This window comes from Tursiops truncatus, chromosome 1, assembly GCF_011762595.2.
Source record: "Tursiops truncatus isolate mTurTru1 chromosome 1, mTurTru1.mat.Y, whole genome shotgun sequence".
In the NCBI taxonomy this organism is placed as follows: Eukaryota; Metazoa; Chordata; class Mammalia; order Artiodactyla; family Delphinidae; genus Tursiops; species Tursiops truncatus.
The window spans coordinates 38,725,391-38,749,686 of NC_047034.1; the positions used below are offsets into that span (position 1 = coordinate 38,725,391).

At 43.2% G+C, this 24,296-nt stretch overlaps 1 protein-coding gene across 17 annotated transcripts in view; it reads left to right on the plus strand.

Moving 5' to 3' along the window:
* Positions 1–24,296, plus strand: part of HHAT (hedgehog acyltransferase) — a 368,333-nt gene that overhangs the window by 134,685 nt on the left and 209,352 nt on the right. For all 17 annotated transcript variants that reach the window (XR_012331015.1, XR_012331016.1, XR_012331010.1 and 14 more), the window contains one exon: positions 12,860–13,010. Coding sequence is in view for 12 of the 17 variants with exons in the window: in XM_073802932.1 (XP_073659033.1) it covers positions 12,860–13,010 (151 nt within the window). In the remaining 5 variants the exon portion in view is untranslated. The remainder of the gene's footprint in view (positions 1–12,859; positions 13,011–24,296) is intronic.

Sequence of the window (24,296 nt, forward strand, 5' to 3'; positions counted from 1 at the left end):
ATAGGGTGTGGATTTTTTAACTCAGAATTTCTCAAACTTGACTGAACATAACTTCCCAGAACTTGTTCTGCATTCAGATTTCAGGGCTCGGACCCAAACCTACTGAACCAGAATCTGTCAGGGAGGGGCCTGGGAATCTCTGTGATTACCTGTTATCCTCGGTGATTCTTAGGACCAAATCAACTTGAGAAACGTTGTTATTGATGAAGATCGCCGTGGGGCATCTTCCTATATGGAGACATGCTTCTTCATGGGCTGCCAGTTCCCAGTGATTCAGGGACTGATTAGCAGTTTCATTATTCCACCTCATGGCATTCTCTCCCTTCTCCTTCCTGTCACTGGCCTCTCCATTTTACCCTTTTCAGACTTTCTGTGCTCACAATGTGAGAAGGAGGTGGAATTGTGCTGGTATTAGTACATCTTGCTCACTATCCCCTGCAGATGTGTTTGGTTGGTGGGTAAACAGGAAGTTAAATATTTCTGGCTAAAATTCAGCGTTCTGGTGGGGGCTCTTAATGCCTCCCATTTTAAAAGTTCATACTTTGGAAAAATAAAAGCATAAGCATATAATTAACCCCCAAATATTCATCACCCAGGTTCAACAATTATCAACTCATGGCCATGTTTTCTTTCGTCTGTACTCTCTCTGATACTACTGTTTGGAAGCAAATCCCAGATGTCTTATCACTATACATAAACATTTCAGTAGTATCTCTAGAAGATAATAACTCTCATTTTCTTTTCTTTCATTCTTTTTTAAAAAGACTTTATTATTTTTTTATAGCACTTTCAGGTTCACAGCAAAATTGAGAGGAAGGTACAGAGATTTCCTATATACCTCCTGTTCCCCGTGGCTGCCCACTGTAAACATCCCCTATCAGAGAAGGTACATCAGCTAAACTTGATGAACCTACATTGATACATCATTATCACGCAAAGTCCATAGTTTACAATAGGGGTTCACTTTTGGTGTTGTACGTCCTAGGGCTTTGGACAAATGTACGATGACATGTATCCTCATTTTCTTTTGAACATCAGAATCTTATAAGAAGACAAAATATGGCAACCTGAAACTATACCTGAATTTGAGTTTAGGAGTTTAGGATTAAGGAGGGCAAAGGCAATAACTTATGGCTTTTCTTTAAAAGACCCCAAAAAGATCACATTTCTTGAGTTCATTATTGAATAGTGTTTCACCATGGTAAATCTATGGTAAATCCAGGTATAAGAGGTTATGGGGATAAAAGAGAGCTTTGGCAAGGGATTTGAGAGTGATTGAAGGGGTGGGGTGGTGAAAATAATTGCGGGAGAGTTGTTCTTACCTCATAGGTAAAGATATAATGAAGCTCTGTGGAATGTACATTAGAGTCTTCTGAAATCTTAACTGTTCACTGGTTGGACTTTAGAGCCCCATCTCCTAAGTACATGTAGTTTTGTAACTCATTGTTTAAGCACTAGCTGTTGTTGAAATAATATCTGCGCACCTACCTAAATGCTAATGAAATGCTAACAAAGCCATCCATTGGCTTTTTCTCCTTCTATAACATCACAATGAAGGAAGAGGGATCAGACGTTTGACATCTGATGTCTGTCTTGAAAACTAGGGACACAAACATATGTCAGATAGCGTTAAGAGTCTCTTCGCTTTTTCACCCTTTGGAGGCATTAAATATGCCGAGGTTTGTTAAGATACAACAGAAAATTTTTATAAATTCTCTCCTTGGATTAGAATCCTGAGGTTATTTAAAATTAATATAGTGTGAACCCATAGCTACACTGGGATTTACTACTGTGGGACTTGACTGTTCAATTACAGGTGCTCCGTGTGGTGGGAGGATAATTTCATGGTGCCTGCTTGCAGAATGGGAGAGATGCCTGCTCCATGTGGGGTCATAAAGGGTAGCAAGTTGCACCACAGTTATTTAAAACATTAAAACACTATCCCTTGCCCTCCCCAGTATCCCTCAGAATACTGTGATCTTTGTTGATCCCTACCTAACCCATTATTGTGCTCAGGTAGCTTAGTGTACAGCTAACTTCTTAGATACCATAAAACAGGCGTATTTTTCTTTTAAGCAAAGTTGATATATGGAAGTCTAAATTTGTTGGATACTTTGGGGAGGCAGTTATTTGCTTCCTAAAGGGATTTTGTGGTTTCTTGAGGATTTGCAATAGAATACTTTAATTAGTAGTTAATTTCCAATTCTTTTTGCACATAGATTTTACAGACCACTTCTTCTGGGCAAAATGAGTTACACTGAAGCATCAAAATCCAAACAATAATCTACACCTGATCTCTACCTGCAGATTTGCTTTTTAGAGTTTTCAGGTCACTCAGCCCTGTGTAAATCTCCCTCCTTTCCCACGTAACTTCATTAAGTCTTACTTAGCTGTGTGTGTAGTATTACTCTGTTTCTGCTGCGTGGGTTCTTCTTCCCTCACAGTTTTTGGATGGGGAGGGGCCTTTGCAGACTTATATAAACTCTTAATTCAGCATGTCTGTTCTGTTACATGACAATAGTCATTTTTAAAAAAGATTTTAAATATATTTTACCATTTAAAAATGCTTCTGGAACACTTTGATTTTACTTTAAGATCTATTTTGTGATGTATTTAATATTTTTATTGGACAATTATAATTTGATATTAAGTGTGATTTATTGTGGCTTATAGCCTTTTCCCTAAAGATGTTAACAATTTATAATTAAAGAGGATGGGAAAATAGGATTTAATATTCTATCCGGATAATTCTTTTCCCCCTAGCAATATACCTTTTCTTTGAAGAGAGGCATTTTGGTGCTTTAAACTCTAACAAGAAGAAAGTTTTGAAAACTAGATTTTGCATTAACTAGTATGCCCAAAGATTAAGCATTTTGGAAGGTAAACTTTCTGAGTTTCTGAGTTAATAACTACTTATTTTGATGCTATGAGGATCAGAATTCTCCCATCTGTGAATCCAGAGCTGCTCACCACAGCACATTTGTTTTTTGCATATCTTTGCTTACTGTGTGCTCCTTGAGGCTGGCTTCCAGAGGATCTTTAGAGCTCGGTCCCTGCCTGTTTATTTTCTGCTTGGAATACCTCCTTCAACTCCCTTTAGCAGCTCGCTTGTTGTCCTGTCATCTGGTCTACCTCACACAGACTCTGTTCCGAGTCTGGTCTCAGAGTTGTATGTGAATCTAGTAAATGTGGTGACTTGGAAGCAGCAGATCCAGATTCAAGTCCTGACTCTGCTACTTTAGTGTGTGATCTTAAGCAAGCTTTGTAACCCTTTTTTGTGCCCAGGTTCCTGTCTATAAAATGTGGGTCGTAATAATACCCATGCCCACAGAGGGGTATGTTGTGAGAATTAAAAATGATGATGCATACCGCTCGGTATATAGAGAGAGCAAGTGCTTAATAATCAGTAGCTGCTGCTAGTATGCCAGAACGTATTCTCAGAAACTAGTTTGTTGGTAAACTTGTCCTGGCAGTGAGACTATATTTTATACACACACACAAACACACACACACACACACTTGAGATATTTCAAAAGTCATTAAAAATATAGTGAATATGTATTTATCCATCACTTAGTTTAAAAAGTAAAGTATTACCAACACAGTTGAAGCCCCGTGGAGACGCCTCCTGATTGCCTTTCCCTTCCTCCTTCTAAACGGTAACCACTATCCTGAGTTTGGTGATTTTTGCTCTCATGTGTTTCTTTACGCTTTCACTACGTATGTGACTATTGTTTTAAATGGCTGTTGGTAACGAATAGGGCATGTGGAAAATGAACTAGAGTTGTTTGAGGAGCCTCATGTAAAGGATGTTGTGGGTCCCATCCTCACAGTCGTAGGGAGAGAAGAAAGGGCAGAGCTCTGACTTACACCCTGTCAGGAGAGCCCAGGCCTTGGTCCCCTTGCTTGGCTGCTGCTCCGCCCCCCCACCGGCATGGGGACCCACCTGAGGACTACAGCCTGGCCTCTCTGTCCTCTGCTGTACGTCACTTAGAAAGAAATTGCGTGGCCAGAAAGTTACATCTCCAGGATCACTCTTGAACAACTTGAGTGTGTTCTTGTTTCATTTGGCATCCACCCTCTTGGCTCGCCTCCAGTTTGGGGGTTTGGGCGCTTTGATTACCATTCCTCTAGCCTCTCCAACTCATTGCCTTTTTTTTTTGACTCCTCCCAGCTCCTTGGTTTGGCATTACTTGCACTGAATACTCAGTATTGGCATTTCTAAGAAGCAGCCTTCTCTGAACTGCTCATGGGGGAGATGCAGCCTGGGTGCTGGGACCACCGTCCCTTCTTTTTGAGCCCTGGAGGGTCACCTGCTGGGCGTGGGTGACCTTGTCATCTACATGTACAGCCAGTTGTTTAGAGCATATTATTACTATAGTATGAGCAGGGAATCTCGTGATGCAAACCATGCCCCGGTAGATAAATGACAGGTATTCACGTTAGTTAGAGATTCAGCTCAGGATGATGTAGTGGATGAGTCTGAACTCATTACTGGGCTCCAGCTGGTTTCTCCTTCAGTAGGTCAGTTATCCTGTTGAGCCCAGAAGGTGAGACACTGACTCCTACCTGGTGGGGCTGCAGGTTCAACTTCTAAATCCTTAGGTTTAGGTTGAAACTACAGAATTTGCTGTAGTTACTTATTGAATTCCTTTTATCTCCTTGGCCTCCGCAGGCTGGGCAAGGTTCATGAGCTCCGTCGGCGACATCTCTCACCAGCACACTGTTCTTTCCTTCCTGACTTCAATGCTTGCTCTTCTGTAGCTCATGGTAGCAATTCCTCAGTTTTGTTATCTCATGCCCTTCCCCTGTCAATCACGTTTACTGACTTGGTTTTCTTGGCACCAGTCCATCTTCTCCTCCTGACAAAGAGTGTTATGTAACCACTGCAAGGCAATAGCTATCTCTGCTTTAGTGTCTCTATGGGAACCTGTGAAATCATGGTAACTCTGACCACAGGTGTTGACCTTCCCAAGACGTGAGCTCCCCTTCCTCCTGATACCCCCAGCGGGAAGGGAAGAATTGCCAATTCTATCATGGCACTACTTCTCTTTAGGTTCTGGTTCCTGATCTGTATTCTTACTGACTAATCTTTATACTTCTAGTACTCACCCTGATCTTATATAGGAAAGGTTCTGTTTTTTTATTATTGTGGTAAGAATACTTAACCTGAGATCTATGCTCTTACCACATTTTTAGGTGTAAAATACGGTACTGTTCACTGTAGGCATGAAATTTCTTATAAAGAACTTTATGTGTGAGGAGACTTTTATAAAATATCTAGGCTTCCTAATCCGAACAGACAATCACAGAATGGTTCACAAAATCTAGAATAGGTTAGATGTAGGCAAGATGAAAGTGACTGGAGTCATTTGCCTTGGAGCAGAAAAGGTCCAGGGTTGAGGTCAGGGTATGGACTGAGGCAGGAGCCTAGGACAGGCTGGAGATGGGAGTATAGTGGTGGGTCAGGGTGGCACAAGCTGGTGGGGACAGATACGACAGTATGATAGTGCAGAGACAACATGCCTCCTGAAGCGGAGTGAAGCTGGAGCCAGTGCCTTTCACTGACTGTTGGCATCCCAAGGACAGGGCTCAGGCATGCAAAGATGGCAGCTCTGCAGCAGGCCAGCAGAGCCGAGGGACGTCTCTCTCCAATCCTCGGCAAACTGTGGCATAAGACATGACTTGACCCATTCTCTGGTTAGTGAAGGCTTTTCACTAGAGGGAGAGGTCATTGATTTTGGAAACAAGAGACCTGGGTTTTAAGATCCAGTGTTGATGACTCCTGAGACTTGAGGAGGTCATAATCCTTACAAATGTTTGTTTTTTTAAATCTGACAATGGGAGTAATACTTATGACCCAGGGTTGAATAAAAAATAGCAGTGGGTTAATATACATGAAAGTACATTTATTTTTTTCAGTGCATTTCTTCATTCAGCAAATACCCATTGGTCATATCCATGCTGTGTCAGACACTGCTTGGGGCTAAGGGGACGGAGGTGGAGAGGACAGCTGTGGCCCCTGCCCCATAGAGCTTACGGTGACCGGACTTCGCAGAAAGCTGTCCCACGTTATGTACTTGCAAGGAAGCATGTGACTGTTTTGGCTGGAGCTTTAGGGAAGACTTTGTGAAATAATGGCCTTAGGTGGGGCCTTAAAGAAGGATACAGTTTCAGCAGACAAAATGGAGAGGGGAGGACCTTTAGGCAGAGGAATGAGTGAGCAAAGAGAGAGTGAAGGGTGCAATTGGGTAAAATGAGTAGTTCCAGGGAGGAGAAGTGAGTTGGGCCTGACTCACTTTCCCCTTCACACCTACCCCCCCCCCAACATGAAATTCTTCATCTACTTGTTTGAGGACCAGAGCTGAGAGGAGGGGGAGATCCAAATGGGAGCCCATCACCAGCTGCTTTAGATCAGTTCAAATTACGGTGAGGTCATGTCAAATGCAGAGAGTATGGAGGGCTGGATAGGTAGGGGTGTCAATGGAGGAAGGGCTGAACTCAAGGGAACCCCAACATTTGGGACTTTTTCTCAGTTCCCATTCTCTTAGAACTCTTTGTAGAATTAATCTCCTCCTGTCTCGAAAGTCTACTCTGTTTCTGGTTTTGAGGGAGAGAAAGCCTCCTTCTCTTTGGACAAGTTGAGTTTGAGGCCCTTCCAGTTGGAGGTGGCCCACAGGTGGTAGAATTCACTACACATTCAGTCACTTGGAGGCAACAGCAAGCATAGACCTAGGGCTTCTGTTTCTGTCTCCCTTCCCCGGCTTTGTTCTTGATGCTGGGAAGTCCCAGACCCACAGAGGATTCTTTTATTTGGCGGCAGGTCTGAACTTCAGTAGTGGCTTAGTCCTCAGAATAGAGGATTAAGATCTTAGAATATCAGTATACTTCCCAGAAAAACCCTGATACAAAGAGTTTTCATACTACGGGGTGAATGATCAATTTAGTTACTTTTCAAGGAAACATTTATTAAGCTTTAATTATAGGTCAGATATTAGGTGCTGGGAATGCAAGAGGCATATGATATAATTCCTGATCTTGAAAAGCTTGTGGTCTCGCAGAATGGGTACAACTGTGGTCTGGTGTGATAATCACAGCACAAACCATAGAACAAAGGATGATGACAGCCTGGAGAGAGCCGGGGGGCTGCATAGCTCACCCCCTTACCTTCAAGGTTTTGCTCAAATATCCTCTTTTCAATGAGGACCACCCTGACTCCCCTTTTAAAACATAGCAGCACCTGCTATCTCTGCATTCTGAGTTCCCTTACCCTGCTCAACAATTTTTATTTCTTTTTCCATTGCATTTATCACCCTCTGTCCCAGTGGGCTGTTGCTGAATAACAAACCATCCCCAAACTTAGTTGAAAACAGTGATTTCCTCTCTCTCACTCTTTCGTTGGTTGACAGGACTTGGTTGGGTAGTTCTTTTATTTATTTATTTAGTGTTACACGGGCCTCTCACTGCTGTGGCCTCTCCCGTTGCGGAGCACAGGCTCCGGACGCGCAGGCTCAGTGGCCACGGCTCACGGGCCCAGCCGCTCCGCGGCATGTGGGATCCTCCCGGACCGGGGCACGAACCCGTGTCCCCTGCATCGGCAGGCAGACTCTCAACCACTGTGCCACCAGGGAAGCCCGGTTGGGTAGTTCTTGCTTGGGGTCTCTCCTGTGGTTGCTGCCAGATATCAGCTCGTGCTGCAGGCATCTGAAGGTTCTACTGGGCAGGACATCGAAGGTGGCTCCTCACACGGTTGGCAATTGAGGCTGACTTGGCTGGGAGCTCAGCGGGTGCTGTCCTGTAGAGCATCTTCATGTGGCCTCTCTACGTGGCTCAGGCATCTCGCAGCCTGGCACCTGGATCCAGGAGTGAGCGTTCCAAAGGGCAGGAAGCAGAAGATGCCAGGCCAATGACCGGCTACACTTGGAATTGGAACAGCATCACTTTTTCTGAATCTCCTGGTCCTAGGATCTGCCCAGATTTACTTTTGACGGGGGGAGTGGCAAGATTACATTACAGAAGGGCATGTGAGATGGAAGATATCATTGCAGCCACTGTTGGGGAATATGTTCTGCCATACTTCCTTAGTATCCATATAGAATTTATTTATTTTTATGTCTGTTTTTTGTTGAGTCCTGTTAAGATGTAAGCCCCATGAAGGCAGGAATGTCCACTGATGTATACCAAGCACTACACCATACTAGGCATGTAATAATTACAACGAATAGTTTTAAGTGTTCTAACAAATTTGTCTGAGTCACTGTGTTCAGATTGTTCTAGACGTGAGGATTTTAATCCCACTCCTGATTTACATTATTTTCTGTCACTTTTAACACACTGTATACTCCATAAAGCAGGGATCTCATGTCTTTATTCAACACTGTATGGCTCAGTATGTGGTAAGCAGTTGGTGCTCAATAATTATATATTGAATTAATGCAAAATAAGTTATTGATTCCACTTGAAGCATAGGGAAGTTAAGAAGAGGCCGTATTGGAATTGGGGCCTGAAGGATAAATGGGATTTTGCCAGGGAACGGTGGGATAGGGCATAAAGGCAGAAGAAAACACCAAGTGCCAAGGGGAGAGATAAATGGCACTGTAATGAAACTGACCTGTGAGCTCCCTGAAGCCTGGGTCCCCACCTGGTCTGACCGCTAGTCTACTTCCCATAGCAACTAACTAGTGATTCAGTGGTCAGGTGCTCGGAACACGCTTGTTGAACGAATGAGTGTAACGTATGAACTCATCTATGACTTTTTTGGGAGGAAGGTGTTGGGTTAGGTTAAAACCGATCATAACTCCTGCTAGTAAGAAGATCTTTTAAATATAATCCTGGCAAAAATGTTTTAAAATATTTTAAAAAATAGCTAAATTTTGTATTTTTAAATATACTGAAAGTGAGTTCAATTTATGTATGTCAAATAACTTTCAATCAGAGTAGAGTCACTTGTATTCTCTTTTCTGAATTTTTATTGGAATATAGTTGATTTACAGTGTTGTATTAGTTTCTGCTGTACAACAAAGTGAATCAGTTATACATATACATGCATCCACTCTTTTTTAGATTCTTTTCCCATACGGGTCATTACAGAGTATTGAGTAGAGTTCCCTGTGCTATACAGTAGGTCCTTCTTAGTTATCTATTTTAGATATGTCAATCCCAATCTCCCAGTTTATTCCTCCTCCCCCCTTTCCCTCCTGGTAACCATAAGTTTGGTTTTTTTTTACATCTGTGACTCTATTTCTATTTTGTACATAAGTACATTTGTACCATTTTTTAGATTCCACATATAAGTGATATCATATGATATTTTTCTTTCTTATGTTGCCTTCCAGCATATCATATTCCTAGTGGGAGATTGTTAATCCCTAGGGTTAGCCCTGAAACCTTGGGCCAAATCTTAAAAGGGAAAGACTAATCTTCAGGTCAAGGGGAAAGAAGAATGAGCCATGCGTCTTTCATAGGGATGATAGAAATCAACAGCAAGAGAGCAGAATTGTTAAACTCATGGGTTTAACACATGGGTTTAACACATTTTTTTTTCAGAAAGACTAAATACAGAAATCACAATTATAATGTTTTAACAACCACTATGCATCATTTCTTTTTCTATAAGCTTATGAACCAGTTACTAAAATGTCAAGGAAAAAGTTAAGCCTTTTGTATCTTAATCCATAAAAAAATACTCAATATCAGGTAAATGGGGCACTTGTTACATATTGATACATATGTGGCTTCTTGTGCTTTCCACCCATATTGGGGGAAAAAGTCCCCAATTGTGTTATCTTCAATTAGATCTACCCACAGAGTTCTATTAGATACCTGTACAAAAGCAACCCTTTCCTTAGCCTAGTTCCATATGAAAGTACTAACAAATGGTGACGGTTGTGTGCAAATGGTGATTCACAGAAATGTAGATTCAGTTATGGATTTTAATTCATATGCCTCATATATAACAGCTGTACGAAAAAAATGTCAAATTAAAGGCAGCATTTGAGACGAGGAGCAGCCTGTTCTTCCTGATCTGGTATCCGTTAACAAGGAAAAGAAATCTCTGATGCTTCGTCTATAAAAGAGCTCTGGGTGGCCTTGACCATCCATGTTCAGTCTTCCATAGGTCCTTTGATACCTTCAGTTCTTCAGGCTGATCATTGTCAGATCTGGAAGCTTTGTGCCTTTTAATTAGTCATTCTTACTTCTGTCCTGCCTTTTGGTAGCTCTGAGACTTTTCTGACTAGAGCCTGGTGGTTCATTTTGAAATACGTTATAGGTTCCCTCACTGCCATCTCAGCCAATGGAACTGATTTCTCCACCATTCAGGGTAGTCCTGTGCCCCCCAGCAAATGCTTTTAGATTGGTATTGTTAGCATATATATCCCTCTTCTTGTTGAATTTGTATCTACACATCCACACACACATATATATGTATTCACACACACACATGCACACACATCAGCTTTTTTCTTGTCTCTTATCAGATACATCCAAGAAGGCTACCATTATATACCAGCCCTTCCAACAGATATGACTGTAGTCTGGTTTCCAAAAAGAACCTGTTTGACCACTCCCGAGTGGGACTGAGACGTGGTGATTCCTGGGGTTTTCTCCTTATAAGACATATGGCTGCTGAATTTGAACCACTGTTTGCCTTTGCCCAAATTGTATATTCAGAAAAGGGCTTCTGTGTTTCTGCTGGCACAGAGTTACTATTTATAGACACACATTCCATGGTAGTGATATCCTTTCAAAGATCCTCGTGTAACATCAAGAGGACCAGATAGTAATATCTTCTGCTAGTACTTCTTTAAGGCTTAGCTCTTTCCTTCAGACTATCCCATAGATAAGCTGGTCAGTGGCATCAGCCTGCCCTGCATTATTTCCCTGCACGCTGGGGAAGGTGAGTTTGGAGGTTGGACAGCACGTGGCCACTGGTCATCTACTCCAGGGTTTCCTCGTGCACTTTGCCCTTGGCCTTCTCCTTATGGGCACTGCTCTGGCAGACTCGCTTCACCTCCTCACGCTGCTGCTGAGGCCAGCAGTTTGCCCAGGTTTGTGGTGCCCCGTAGACCTATTGCCCAGATGCCCCATCCTCCTCTCAGGGTGAAGAGGTTGGAAGCAACTGGCCCAGAAGCCCACAGGGATGTGCCAATCAGTAGAGCATCCTGAGCTCCAGCTGGAGACGTGGGTCGCCCTCAGAGGGCGCAGGCGGAGGCCTGTGGCGCCAGAGTATGTGTCTCGGCCTCAGATCTCACCCTGCGCCCACAGCCTGCATTCCTTTTGCTCCAGAAGGACACAGTTCTGGCCAAGAAGCTGCTGGTTCTTATAGCTTGGGGCCCTTATGTTTTTTTTTTAATAGCTTTATTGTGATAGAGTTCACATATCATACAATCCATCCATTTAAAGTGTACAACTCAATGGCTTTTAGTATATCACAGATATGTGCAAATATCACCACCACCAATTTTAGAACATTTTCATTACCTCAGAAAAAGCCCCTACCATTTAGCCACCACCCCCCATAATCTTGCTCTCCAGCCCCTCAGTGCTAAGGAACTAGTAATCAACTTTCTGTCTCTATTTCTGTTTTTGTTTCCCTCTTCTGGACTTGCATATGAATGGAATCATGTAATATGTGGCCTTTCGTGGCTCACTTCACTTAGCATGTTGTTTTCAAGATTCATGTTGCAGCATGTATCAGTACTTCATTTCTTTCTTTCTTTTTTAAAATTTATTAATTTTGGGCTGCATTAGGTCTTCATTGTTGCGCACGGCCTTTCTCTATTTGTAGCGAGCGGGGGCTACTCTTTGTTGCGGTGTGCGGGCTTCTCATTGCAGTGGCTTCTCTTGTCGTGGAGCACGGGCTCTAGGTGCATGGGCTTCGGTAGTTGCAGCATGCGGGCTCAGTAGGTATGGCTCACGGGCTCTAGAGCTCAGGCTCAGTTGTTGTGGTGCATGGGCTTAGTTGCTCCAGGGCATGTGGGATCTTCCTGGACTAGGGCTCGAACCCGTGTCCTCTGCATTGGGAGGCGGATTATTAACCACATTATTGGGTGAATAATGCTGCTATGAACATTCAGGTACAAGTTTCTATGTGGACCCCTGTTTTCATTTCTCTTGGGTATATACCCAAGAGTGGAATTGCTGGGTCATATGGTAACTGTATGTTTAATCATTTAAGAACTGCCAAATGTTTTCTAAAGTGGCCGCATCAGGACTTCCCTGGTGGTCCAGTGGTTAAGACTCTGCGCTTCCACTGCAGGGTGCATGGGTTTGATCCCTGGTCAGGGAACTAAGATCCCCCATGCTGTGTGGCGTGGCCAAAAAGAAAAGTGGCCACATCATTTTACATTCCTACCAACAGTGTATGATGGTTCCAGTTTCTCCACATCTTTGCCCCCTTGTTGATCTTACTTTATGCTTCTAACCATCCTAGTGGGTGTGAACTCACGTGAGGTTTTGAAAGGATTTGGGAAGGATTTTTCCTTTCTAATAGTTTTTAATGCCATATATATATATATATATATATATATATATATATATATATATTTATTTATTTATTTATTTATTTACATATCTGTGTATTTTTAAAGTGTGCCCTTTTCTAGCATTTGTAAAAGCATGACTGTTAAGAGGTCCTGTTGCCTGTCACAATAATAAAGGAGATTTCAGTATTTGTTAATGCCAAAATATCATTGCCCAGAACCGACATGGGAGACTTGTTAAATGTGTGAGTTGCGGGGAGGGGAGGGGAGTGGTCGGAGAAGCGGGAGCAGGTAGTGTGTTTCTGGAGCCTTGCATCTTTCCCAGGAGATTGCTCCACTTCTTGTCGCTGTGTCTCACAGGCCCCTCTGTCTTTCAGGAGGACTGGCGTTGGCCCAAGTGCTCTTCTTCTATGTGAAGTACTTGGTGCTCTTTGGTGTCCCAGCTCTGCTCATGCGCCTGGATGGACTCACGCCACCGCCTCTCCCTCGCTGTGTGAGCACCATGTTCAGTTTCACGGGAATGTGGAGGTCAGTGGCTTGGTTTATTAAGGCCCTTCAGGGACATCCAGTGGGAGGACCCATGGCTTGGCCAGCTTCAGAGCGCCTGGGCCACCATCCTTTCTCTGCCCTTCACTCAAGTCGCGTTTGGCCCTTCGGTTTTTTTAATCTGTGTAACAGGATGGCAATCCATGTTTTCTGACCCTCTCAAAAATATTGTCAGGCTATGAAAATTGTGAGGTACGAAAGTTTCTCACCAAGTTTGTGTACAGATACACAAAGGGCTATGTCTAAAGCGGTTTTTTACTAACTTGCGACATGACGTGTGTGTGTGTGTGTGTGTGTGTGTGTGTGTGTATATATATATAATTAATTAAGTTTTGGCCGCACTGGGTCTTTGTTGCTGTGCTCGGGCAGTGAGCAGGTGCTACTCTTCGTTGCGGTGCGCGGGCCTCTCACTGCGGTGGCATCTCCTGCTGCAGAGCACGGGCTCCAGGCTCGCGGGCTTCAGTAGTTGTGGCTCGTGGGCTCCAGAGCGCAGGCCTAGAGGTCGTGGTATACGGGCCTAGTTGCTCCATAGCACGTGGGATCTTCCCAGACCAGAGCTCAAACTCGTGTCCTCTGCGTTGGCAGGCAGACTCATAACCACTGTGTCACCAGGGAAGCCCCCATGACGTATATTTTGATGATTTCATCGCTGTCTGTTTTTCTTGAAAATAACGTCTTTGTATGTGGGACTGTAGATTAAAAAAATAGACTTAGGTTAATAGCACAGGCCAGGGCATTTACGAGCTCTGAGATCCAGGGCAACTTACTAAATCTAGGTTTCAGTTTTCTTATCTCTTACATGGTAATAATAATGGTAATGATAATAATAATACTCATCTCTAAAAGCTGTTTTGAAGATTAAATAAGCTAATATGTACGTTGAAAGCATCTGGCACATAGTAGGTGTTTACAGACGTTAGCTTTCATCCTTATTTATTTGTTTGTTTGTTTAGTTTTTGGCTGTGTTGGGTCTTCATTGCTGCACGAGGGGTTTCTCTAGTTGCAGCGAGCAGGGGCTACTCTTCGTTGTGGTGCATGGGCTTCTCATTGTGGTGGCTTCTTGTTGCGGAGCACAGGCTCTAAGTGTGCGGGGCTTCAGTAGTTGCAGCATGTGGGCTCAGTGGTTGCGGAGCACAGGCTCTAGGTTGCAAGGGTTTCAGTAGCTGTGGCTCGTGGGCTCTAGAGCGCAGGCTCAGTAGTTGTGGCGCACGGGCTTAGTTGCTCCGCGGCATGAGGGATCTTCCTGGACCCGGGATCGAACCTGTGTCCCCTGCATTGGCAGGCGGATTCTTAACCACTGCGCCACCAGGGAAGTCCCTAGCCTTATATCATTCCTACGCTCATGCACTTGGCTACACAGGTGCTTCTCCTGAGTTTTCTTAGTCTTCTTGATTTTGCCCCATAAACGTATAGTTGCCCTGGAGTCTTTGTTCTCAAAGATCCCTCAGCTCCCCCTGCCATTTCTGATTGTTGTTCTCCAGATGGGCTTGCTTGCCACTGTGTTTTATTATCACTTGCAGTGTGGAACAAGTGGCCGGCTGGCTCTTGCAATTGCAAAGCTAATGTAAGAACCTCAGGCTGAGGACTTGCACATCTGTGGGAGGCAATACCTACTTCAACTGTGCTCCTTAGAAGCCTCCATTCGCTTCACCTGAGTCCTGGCCCTGCTCAGAAAATCCATCCTGGCTCATCCAGTCTTATATTTCATCTCTGAGCTTAGTGAATATTGTTATATCAATGATGCTCTTGGAAAGGGGGTAGACAGCATGCAACAAACATCCTGGTTTTCCATAGTAATTTATTATGGAGGCTGAATTGATCTAAGCCTCTTGTACACATTTTATTTTTGGTCCACTTTGCTTCTTGGGGTTAGAAATGTCATGTGATTATTGTAAGGAATGTCAAGTAATTGCTTTGATTTGTCTTTCTTTTTTAACATCTTTATTGGAGTAAATTACTTTACAATGGTGTATTAGTTTCTGCTTTATAACAGAGTGAATCAGTTATACATATACATATGTTCCCATATCTCTTCCTTCTTGCGTCTCCCTCCCTCCCACCCTCCCTATCCCACCCCTCTAGGTGGTCACAAACCACCGAGCTGATCTCCCTGTGCTATGTGGCTGCTTCCCACTAGCTATCTGTTTTACATTTGGTAGAGTATATATGTCTATGCCACTGTCTCACTTTCTCACAGCTTACCCTTCCCCTCCCCATATCCTCAAGTCCATTCTCTGGTAGGTCTGCGTCTTTATTCCGATCTTACCCCTAGGTTCTTCATGACTTTTTTTTTTTTTCTTAGATTCCATATATATGTGTTAGCATACGGTATTTGTTTTTCTCTTTCTGATTTACTTCGCTCTGTATGACAGACTCTAGGTCCATCCACATCACTACAAATAACTCAATTTCATTTCTTTTTATGGCTGAGTAATATTCCATTGTATATATGTGCCACATCTTCTTTATCCATTTATCTGATGATGGACACTTAGGTTGCTTCCATCTCCTGGCTATTGTAAATAGAGTTGCAATGAACATTTTGGTACATGACTCTTTTTGAATTATGATTTTCTCAGGGTATATGCCCAGTAGTGGGATTGCTGGGTTGTATGGTAGTTCTATTTGTAGATTTTTAAGGAACCTCCATACTGTTCTCCATAGTGGCTGTATCAATGTACATTCCCACGAGCAGTGCAAGAGTGTTCCCTTTTCTCCACATCCTCTCCAGCATTTATTGTTTCTAGATTTTTTGTTGATGGCCATTCTGACCGGTGTGAGATGATATCTCATTGTAGTTTTGATTTGCATTTCTCTAATGATTAATGATGTTGAGCATTCTTTCATGTGTTTGTTGGCAATCTGTATATCTTCTTTGGAGAAATGTCTATTTAGGTCTTCTGCCCATTTTTGGATTGGGTTGTTTGTTTTTTTTTGTTATTGAGCTGTATGAGCTGCTTGTAAATTTTGGAGATTAATCCTTTGTCAGTTGCTTCATTGCAAATATTTTCTCCCATTCTGAGGGTTGTCTTTTGGTCTTGTTTATGGTTTCGTTTACTGTGCAAAAGCTTTTAAGTTTCATTAGGTCCCATTTGTTTATTTTTATTTCCATTTCTCTAGGAGGTGGGTCAAAAAGGATCTTGCTGTGATTTATGTCATAGAGTGTTCTGCCTATGTCTTCCTCTAAGAGTTTTATAGTGTCTGGCCTTACATTTAGGTCTTTAATCCATTTTGAGCTTATGTTTGTGTATGGTGTGAAGGAGTGTTCTAATTTCATACTTTTACATGTACCTGTCCAGTTTTCCTGGCACCACTTATTGAAGAGACTGTCTTTTCTCCACTGTACATTCCTGCCTCCTTTATCAAAGATAAGGTGACCATAGGTGCGTGGGTTTATCTCTGGGCTTTCTATCCTGTTCCATTGATCTATATTTCTGTTTTGGTGCCAGTACCATACTGTCTAGATTACTGTAGCTTTGTAGTATAGTCTGAAGTCAGGGAGCCTGATTCCTCCAGCTCCATTTTTCATTCTCAAGATTGCTTTGGCTATTTGGGGTCTTTTGTGTTTCCATACAAATTGTGAAATTTTTTGTTTAGTTCTGTGAAAAATGCCAGTGGCAGTTTGATAGGGATTGCATTGAATCTGTAGAGTGCTTTGGGTAGTAGAATCATTTTCACAATGTTGATTCTTCCAATGCAAGAACACGGTATATCTCTCCATCTATTTGTGTCATCTTTAGTTTCTTTCATCAGTGTCTTATAATTTTCTGCATACAGATCTTTTGTCTCCTTAGGTAGGTTAATTCCTAGATATTTTATTCTTTTTGTTGCAGTGGTAAATGAGAGTGTTTTCTTAATTTCACTTTCAGATTTTTTATCATTAGTGTATAGGAATGCCAGAGATTTCTGTACATTACCTTTGTATCCTGCTACTTTACCCAATTCATTGATTAGCTCTAGTAGTTTTCTGGTAGCATCTTCAGGATTCTCTATGTATAGTATCATGTCATCTGGAAACAGTGACAGCTTTACTTCTTCTTTTCTGATTTGGATTCTTTTTATTTCTTTTTCTTCTCTGATAGCTGTGGCTAAAACTTCCAAAACTATGTTGAATAATAGTGCTGAGAGTGGGCAACCTTGTCTTCTTCCTGATCTTAGTGGAAATGGTTTCAGTTTTTCACCATTGAGGACGATGTTGGCTGTGGGTTTGTCATATATGGCCTTTATTATGTTGAGGAAAGTTCCCTCTATGCCTACTTTCTGCAGGGTTTTTATCATAAATGGGTGTTGAATTTTGTCAGACGCTTTCTCTGCATCTGTTGAGATGATCATATGGTTTTTCTCCTTCAATTTGTTAATATGGTGTATCACGTTGATTGATTTGCATATATTGAAGAATCCTTGCATTCCTGGAATAAACCACACTTGATCCATGGTGTATGATCCTTTTAATGTGCTGTTGGATTCTGTTTGCTAGTATTTTGTTGAGGAGTTTTGCATCTATGTTCATCAGTGATATTGGCCTGTAGTTTTCTTTCTTTTTGACATCTTTGTCTGGTTTTGGTGTCAGAGTGATGGTGGCCTCACAGAATGAGTTTGGGAGTGTTCCTCCCTCTGCTATATTTTGGAAGAGTTTGAGAAGGATAGGTGTTAGCTCTTCTCTAAATGTTTGATAGAATTCGCCTGTGAAGCCATCTGGTCCTGGGCTTTTGTTTGTTGGAAGATTTTTAATCACAGTTTCAATTTCAGTGCTTGTGATTGGTCTGTTCATATTTTCTATTTCTTCCTGGTTCAGTCTTGGAAGGTTTTGCATTTCTGCAAATTTGTCCATTTCTTCCAGGTTGTCCATTTTATTGGCATAGAGTTGCTTGTAGTAATCTCTCATGATCCTTTGTATTTCTGCAGTGTCAGTTGTTACTTCTCCTTTTTCATTTCTAATTCTGTTGATTTGAGTCTTCTCCCTTTTTTTCTTGATGAGTCTGTTTAATGGTTTATCTATTATGTTTATCTTCTCAAAGAGCCGGCTTTTACTTTTATTGATCTTTGCTATCATTTCCTTCATTTCTTTTTCATTTATTTCTGCTCTGATCTTTATGATTTCTTTCCTTCTGCTAACTTTGGGGTTTTTTTGTTCTTCTTTCTCTAATTGCTCTAGGTGCAAGGTTAGGTTGTTTATTTGAGATGTTTCCTGTTTCCTAAGGTAGGATTGTATTGCTATAAACTTCCCTCTTAAAACTGTGATTTGTCTTTAATTATTTCATCAAATATCATAGGTTGCCTGGCTTTAATGGCAAGTTTAGGAAAGGGGCTCTCTCTGTAGCTAGGGGGCCAGGAAGTGGTTCTGTTTGAAAGGTGAGCCTCGTTGGAAGGCTCTGTTCACTTTTGACCTGCTCATAAAAGTAATTTACTGAACAGACGGGTTGGGACCTAGCATGGCCTGGGGGACATGTGATGAATGCCTTGTGGGCACCCAGCGCGGTTCCTCTGCCTCCTTGGTGTGAATGCTTGCTCTCATGCATTTCTTGGAAGCACATTCTCCTAAAGGGCTTCTCCACTGTTGGCTGGGATAATAAAAAAAATCCTTGACTCTTGGCATGCATGCTGGCTCCAGGCGAGTGAATTAAGTATTTTATTTTTTGTCCAGGATCCTCTGTTATAGACAAACCACTGAGGTGGAGAAAGTATATCTGCCAAGACCTTTGTCATTCTTGTTTGGAACCAGACTCAAATAGTGTAAACACCAGCTTGTTGAAACCCTCCCTCCTCCCTCTCTGTTACTGTGCGGGCAAGAGAGTAATAATGAAAAGTTACTCTGAGGGGGGGCTCTGGGGTGACTGCTTGGAGTGATGTGATTCTAAAGGGCGGTGCTCACAAGGGCATGGGATGAAGCAGCAGACATGGTCTTTCCTGGTGGTGACCTAGACTTGTATCCTGGCTTCCTTTAGCAGGCATGGGTGTAGATCTGCCCCTTCATGTTTGTTTCAGTTTCTTGAAGGGTTTTCTGGTTTGCCAGTTATATGTAGAAACGCTTGGGCCTTCATTCTTTGTACAATAACTGTTCCACATTAAGTAGTTGAATTTAGGAAGGGAGATGAACTCTTTTTGAGCAATTCGGTGCCCAATTTAAGGTTCAGAAGAAGTAGTTTTTTAAGTGAAAAAAGAAAGAATAAAAATTGTAGATTCTCCTTTGCACTATTTATGACGTTCCTCCACCCTTAGTTTACGATGCTCATAGTCAGGATCTGGTCGCGTAACCCTGCAGTGGTCCTGGTCCCCATTCTCTAACTTTTCTCCGTAAGAAGGCATGCCAAAGGAAAATAAAATTTCCAATCTGTAGTTTCTATTTATATCTAATATTTCTGGGCCATCATTGAGGCATTGCTGTAGACAGGGGATTGCTCCCCCTTCCTGGGTTAAGGTTCGAGAGGAATTGAGTCATGAGCAGCTGTGAACGCTGGTGATGCAGCTCATTCTGCGGGGCTGTGGCAGCCATTCACCCAGTGACGCAAAGGGCAAGGTGGATGGGAAGTGGAGGGAAGAGATTTAAAACCAATCTCCGGAGATTGTTTAATGGCTACCTAAGCTTCTAGAAAATCCACACTGAATGAGGTTTACAACTGAGGATGAGAGATGGAGTTTTAGCCTCCTATTTGAAAGGAGCCTTACACACCTGAACACGGTGCTGACTGATTGCACCATCTTTCAGCCCCCTTAGCAGTGAGAGAAGACTTGAAGCCGGCAGCTGACCGTATCAGAGGAATCTGAGCTCTACATTACAGAAGAGATGAAACTGGCCATCAGCAGAGAGATAATGTTCCCTGACATGATAGTTCAAATTGATCGTGAAAAATTGCTATTCGCCCAGATGGCCCAAACGTAAAAGTTAGGACCTGATGTGTTTATTTTATTTTTTTTTCCTACTAGCTCTTCTGTTTCGTGTAATTCTTGCTCAGATATTTGCAGGCAGAACAAACCCCTAAGGAGTGTGTGTATTCCCGCTTGTGTGATTTTTCTGTGGCTGTACAGGCATGAGAAATTGAGAATTTTCTGCTTAATCTGGGGGAGTTTCAGGTTTTAATTTAGGTAGGCTGAGATCTGTAATGAGCATCTTTTTCCAGGAGTCATTAAAGATGACATTGCGTGTCTGAGGTTCCAAATTAGAAACCTGATCATGTTCTTCTGATTTGATTTCTAGCTATGGAAGCAAAGTGTGCAAAGTGATAGAATTTCCCATGGTGGCTGGTGAGTTATGGGTCAATTTCAATTATCTCAGGAATCTCGCACAGCTTGCCCTCTGCATTTCTTCAACTATGATGCTCTCAGGTCTTCACAGGCAAATTCATGCATCACTGCTTATCCCAGAGGGATCTGGGTGCTGTTGGTGGCTACTAGACTTTAATGTATGGGGACATCTTTGGGCTGGGGATGGGAGGAATCCGAGCCTCCTTTTTCAGTGGGGCATTGATTGCATGAACTGTTAGGTCAATAGAAGAATTTAGGTCCCCAGATGGAGAGTTGGTCCAGGCCTGCAGTAGATGATTAAAAAACAGCTACACAAACTGCCGACTTTGTATGAGTCCTGGCCTTGTGTGAGTCCTGCCTTTGAATCACGTTTAACCTCAAGTTGCGGGGCAGGATGGCAAGCGTGGAGTTTGTGAAATACACACCGTATCTACCAGCATTGTTGGGGGGAAAGCAGGGAAATTATGAACATAAAGGAGAAAGGATGCTTCTTAACAGGTGCTGTTAATAAGAGTTCACTTGTTTTTTGGAGGCAACGTAGTAACTAAGAGTTTCCTACGCCACATACTAGCTGTGTGATTTGGGCAAATGATTAAAAGTCTCTGGGCCAATCTTTTTGTTTCTAAAATGGAGATAATAATAGCCCTTGCCTCCTCGTGGTGACATGAGGGTTGATTGAGCCTGGGGTATAGTCGTTCCTCAGGAAGTGGTAGCTTCTTACTTTTCTGCACTTGAAAATCTAACAAAGCCAGAGGTGACTGAGAGATGGGCCGGGTTGGGGAAGCAGTGGATGAGACTGGCTGAAGAGAGGCTCTGGCCCAGCTCTGAGCCTGAGATGTGACAATTCAGAGATACAGACTGTGGTGGAAAAGAGACGGGCTCTGCCCTCAGGAGGGAGCTTGGTCAGGTTACTTTTACCTCAGTTTCCTCCTCTGTTAAATGAAAGACAGACTCTCGTCACTAGATGATGTCTATGGTCCCTTGCAGTTCTACCATTATATTAGCCCCAGCCCCACTGGATGGAGATGACCACCAGTATCCTCGTGCTAAAATACTCCCACCCCTCCCCCACCCGTGTAATTGGGCAGGTGATTTAACCTCTTTATGCCTGTGTTTTCCGAGGTATCAAAATGGGGCGAATTATAGTGTTTGCGTCACTGGGGAGGTGCAAGGGTGAAGTGAGACCATGTGCTGAAGCAGTGAACGCAAGCAGGCACGCTGTAGACATCAACACGTTAGCTAATAATCAGAATTGCAGGCAGGAGAGTAAAGGCCGCACTGTTTGTTTTTTAATTTCTCAGAAAAGAAAGGCCTGATCGGGTGGCTGGGTGAGGATGTGGCAAGTGGGGGTGGAGAGCGATATGTGGGAGGCGTGGATTTCAAAATGGAAGCACGGGGGTCCCTGAAATCTAGACCATCGCGACCTCCCCTTCACCCCTGCGGGAATTCTTTTTGCAAATAGTTTCCAGCTGCGGGCCATTCGTATTCTCTCACATTTTGGATACCTCTCTTAGTCTACCCTTCTCTCTTCTGAATCCCAACAGACTCAGAAAACATATTTTCTTTCTTCTTCCATTCATATTTCAAAAATCCTCTTACCTTTTCCTCCAAGCACAGACTTCCGTAAATCAAAGCAGAAATGGGATGTCAAGTTGAGGCAGATTTTGTGAGCCATCATATGTTTTGCTTCCCGGATTTATTTTTACTTCAAAGACAGTTGCTCTGCTCCTCTCTCCATTTCTCCCTGTGTGGAGAGTGTTTTCAGTTCACGTATTACTGAGCGAACCCTCAAACTTTTTAGAGTACGAAGCGCTTTGATGCAGGAAACACCAGGGCATCTTCAAACAAAAGGCTTTCATTGGTCACCCGGTCACCAGAGCCCAGACGTGGAGTCCGACTGCCTGCATTTGAATCCTGCCTCTGTTCCTCATTACCCAGTGACCCCCCTCTGTGCCTCAGTTTCCTTCTCTGGAAAATGGGGATATTATAATACTCATCTCTGGGAACTAAGACCCTGTACTTGTCATGCAGCAGCCATGCTCCACAGTAGATGTCTCCTTACTTGTTCATATCCCAGCAGACTATAAGCTCTTTGAGGGCAATGATCAGATCTTGTTTTGTTCAGTGCTGTGTCCCCAGCACCCTCCCTGGTTCCCAGCATGTAGTGGGCACTCGGGAAATATGTGCTGAATGGGTGAATAGTCACTCTTCTCTGTAATTTTGGACACTAAATTTGGACACTAAAGGTCTGAAGAGCGAGATTTTTCAAATAGTTTGATCTGGTGTTTGAGCAGTTGCTCTGTGTCGCTGGCACTGACACACCGTGACCACTGTCAATACCCCACCCTCTCTGTCTCCCTGTTTTTCTCGTTAAATGTGTGTACATGGCTTGCCAAAATACTGTGTCTGCTTGCAGTTTTCCTGAGAACGAATCTGCCTTGTGAGGGAGGAGGGATGTACGCCTTTCTCACTTAATTACTACCATTATTTTATCTGACATTGTGCCACGTCCTTGATACCAGATGAGGGAGAACGTTGCAAACTTACAGGAAGAAAAGAGATTCCATTCAGACTTTGATGTGAGAGAGGAGTTTGACAACTGTTTCTCTTTGGAGATAGGATTTTTCCGAGGGAGGGGCTACGATGGAGAACGCAGAACAGGACTTGGAGGGAAGTGCTTTGAAAACATGTCCTCACAACGAATACAGCTGACCCCTGAGCAGCTCAGGGGTTGGGGCGCCAACCCTCCTGACAGTTGGAAATCCACGTATAATTTATGGTCGGTCCTCTGTATCCATGGTTCCGTGGTTCCGCATCCTTGGATTCAGTCCGCCTCGGACCAAATAGTACTGTAGTATTTACTATTGAAAGAAATCCGAGGATAAGTGGACCCACAGAGTTCAAACCCGTGTTGTTCAAGGGTCAACAGGTATGGCAGGAGTAATAATAATAATAGAGGTAGTGGCAGCAAGCAGTGCGTACATCACGCCAGGCACATTTCTAAATGCTTTTATAGATCTAACTTATGTAATCCTCACAAAACTCCTACGGTGTAGGTTCTATTATCCCCACTTTACAAATGATGAAACTGATGGAATCACACACCTTAAATCCTTAAATCACACTGCTAGTTAGTGGTGGAGCTGGGATTTGAACCCGACACATGGCTGTAGCATCTGTGCTCAGAATCACCGCCTTTCACTGTCTCCAGTGAAATGGAGCTGAAGTGGATTCCTCCTCCAGGGTCTGGAATGTAAGGCTTGTGTGACAGGCTCTGGAACTCAGGGATACTTGAGAATGACGATGGCTTTTGTACTGACTCCCTAGAAAGGGAGATGGTGCAGGGGGTGAGGGGAGGGGGCAGTCGGGCAGCGGGTCGGCCTCTATGTACCAAAGGGATGAGGAGACAGGGAGTTGCCATTTAACCCTGAGTAACTGACCAAGGGAATGGTGTGGGGTCCACGGGGTTTCTGTTCTTACGTTACATCCCTTACGTTACAAATGGCGATCCAGAAGTGGCTGCCTCAGTGGAGGTGGGAAGGGGGCCATATAAAAACTGGACTTCGTTTCTCCTGCCATTGTCTCCTCCTCCTGTGTCCCCTGGCACGTGGCCACCTTGATGGCTGTCCTCCCCCTCCTGCTCTGTTTCTTTGTCTTACATCAGGCTGGGTCAGACCCTCTTTGTCAACAAGGATGGAGAATCGTCCCACATCTGCCAGCCGGGAAACTTATGGGCACTTAGCACTCTCTTGTTTCTAATTCACGCCCTGCCTTTAGCAAACCCTTGTTGCTTTTTGCCCCACCTCCGTTCTGAGGATTAAATTCAAAGTGCAACCTGCTGTTTCCCTGAAATGTTTATAGGCATTTTGATGTATCAGTTTTACGTTTGTATGCGGTCAGGTCTCTTCTTATTTTCCTGTGTAGTTTCTGCCTTTGGTGATAATCTGAGGAAGTCCATTTGACATTTACTAACTTTTATATAAGGCAAGAATCCTTCATTTGGGGATCCGTAAGCTACTGAAAGAG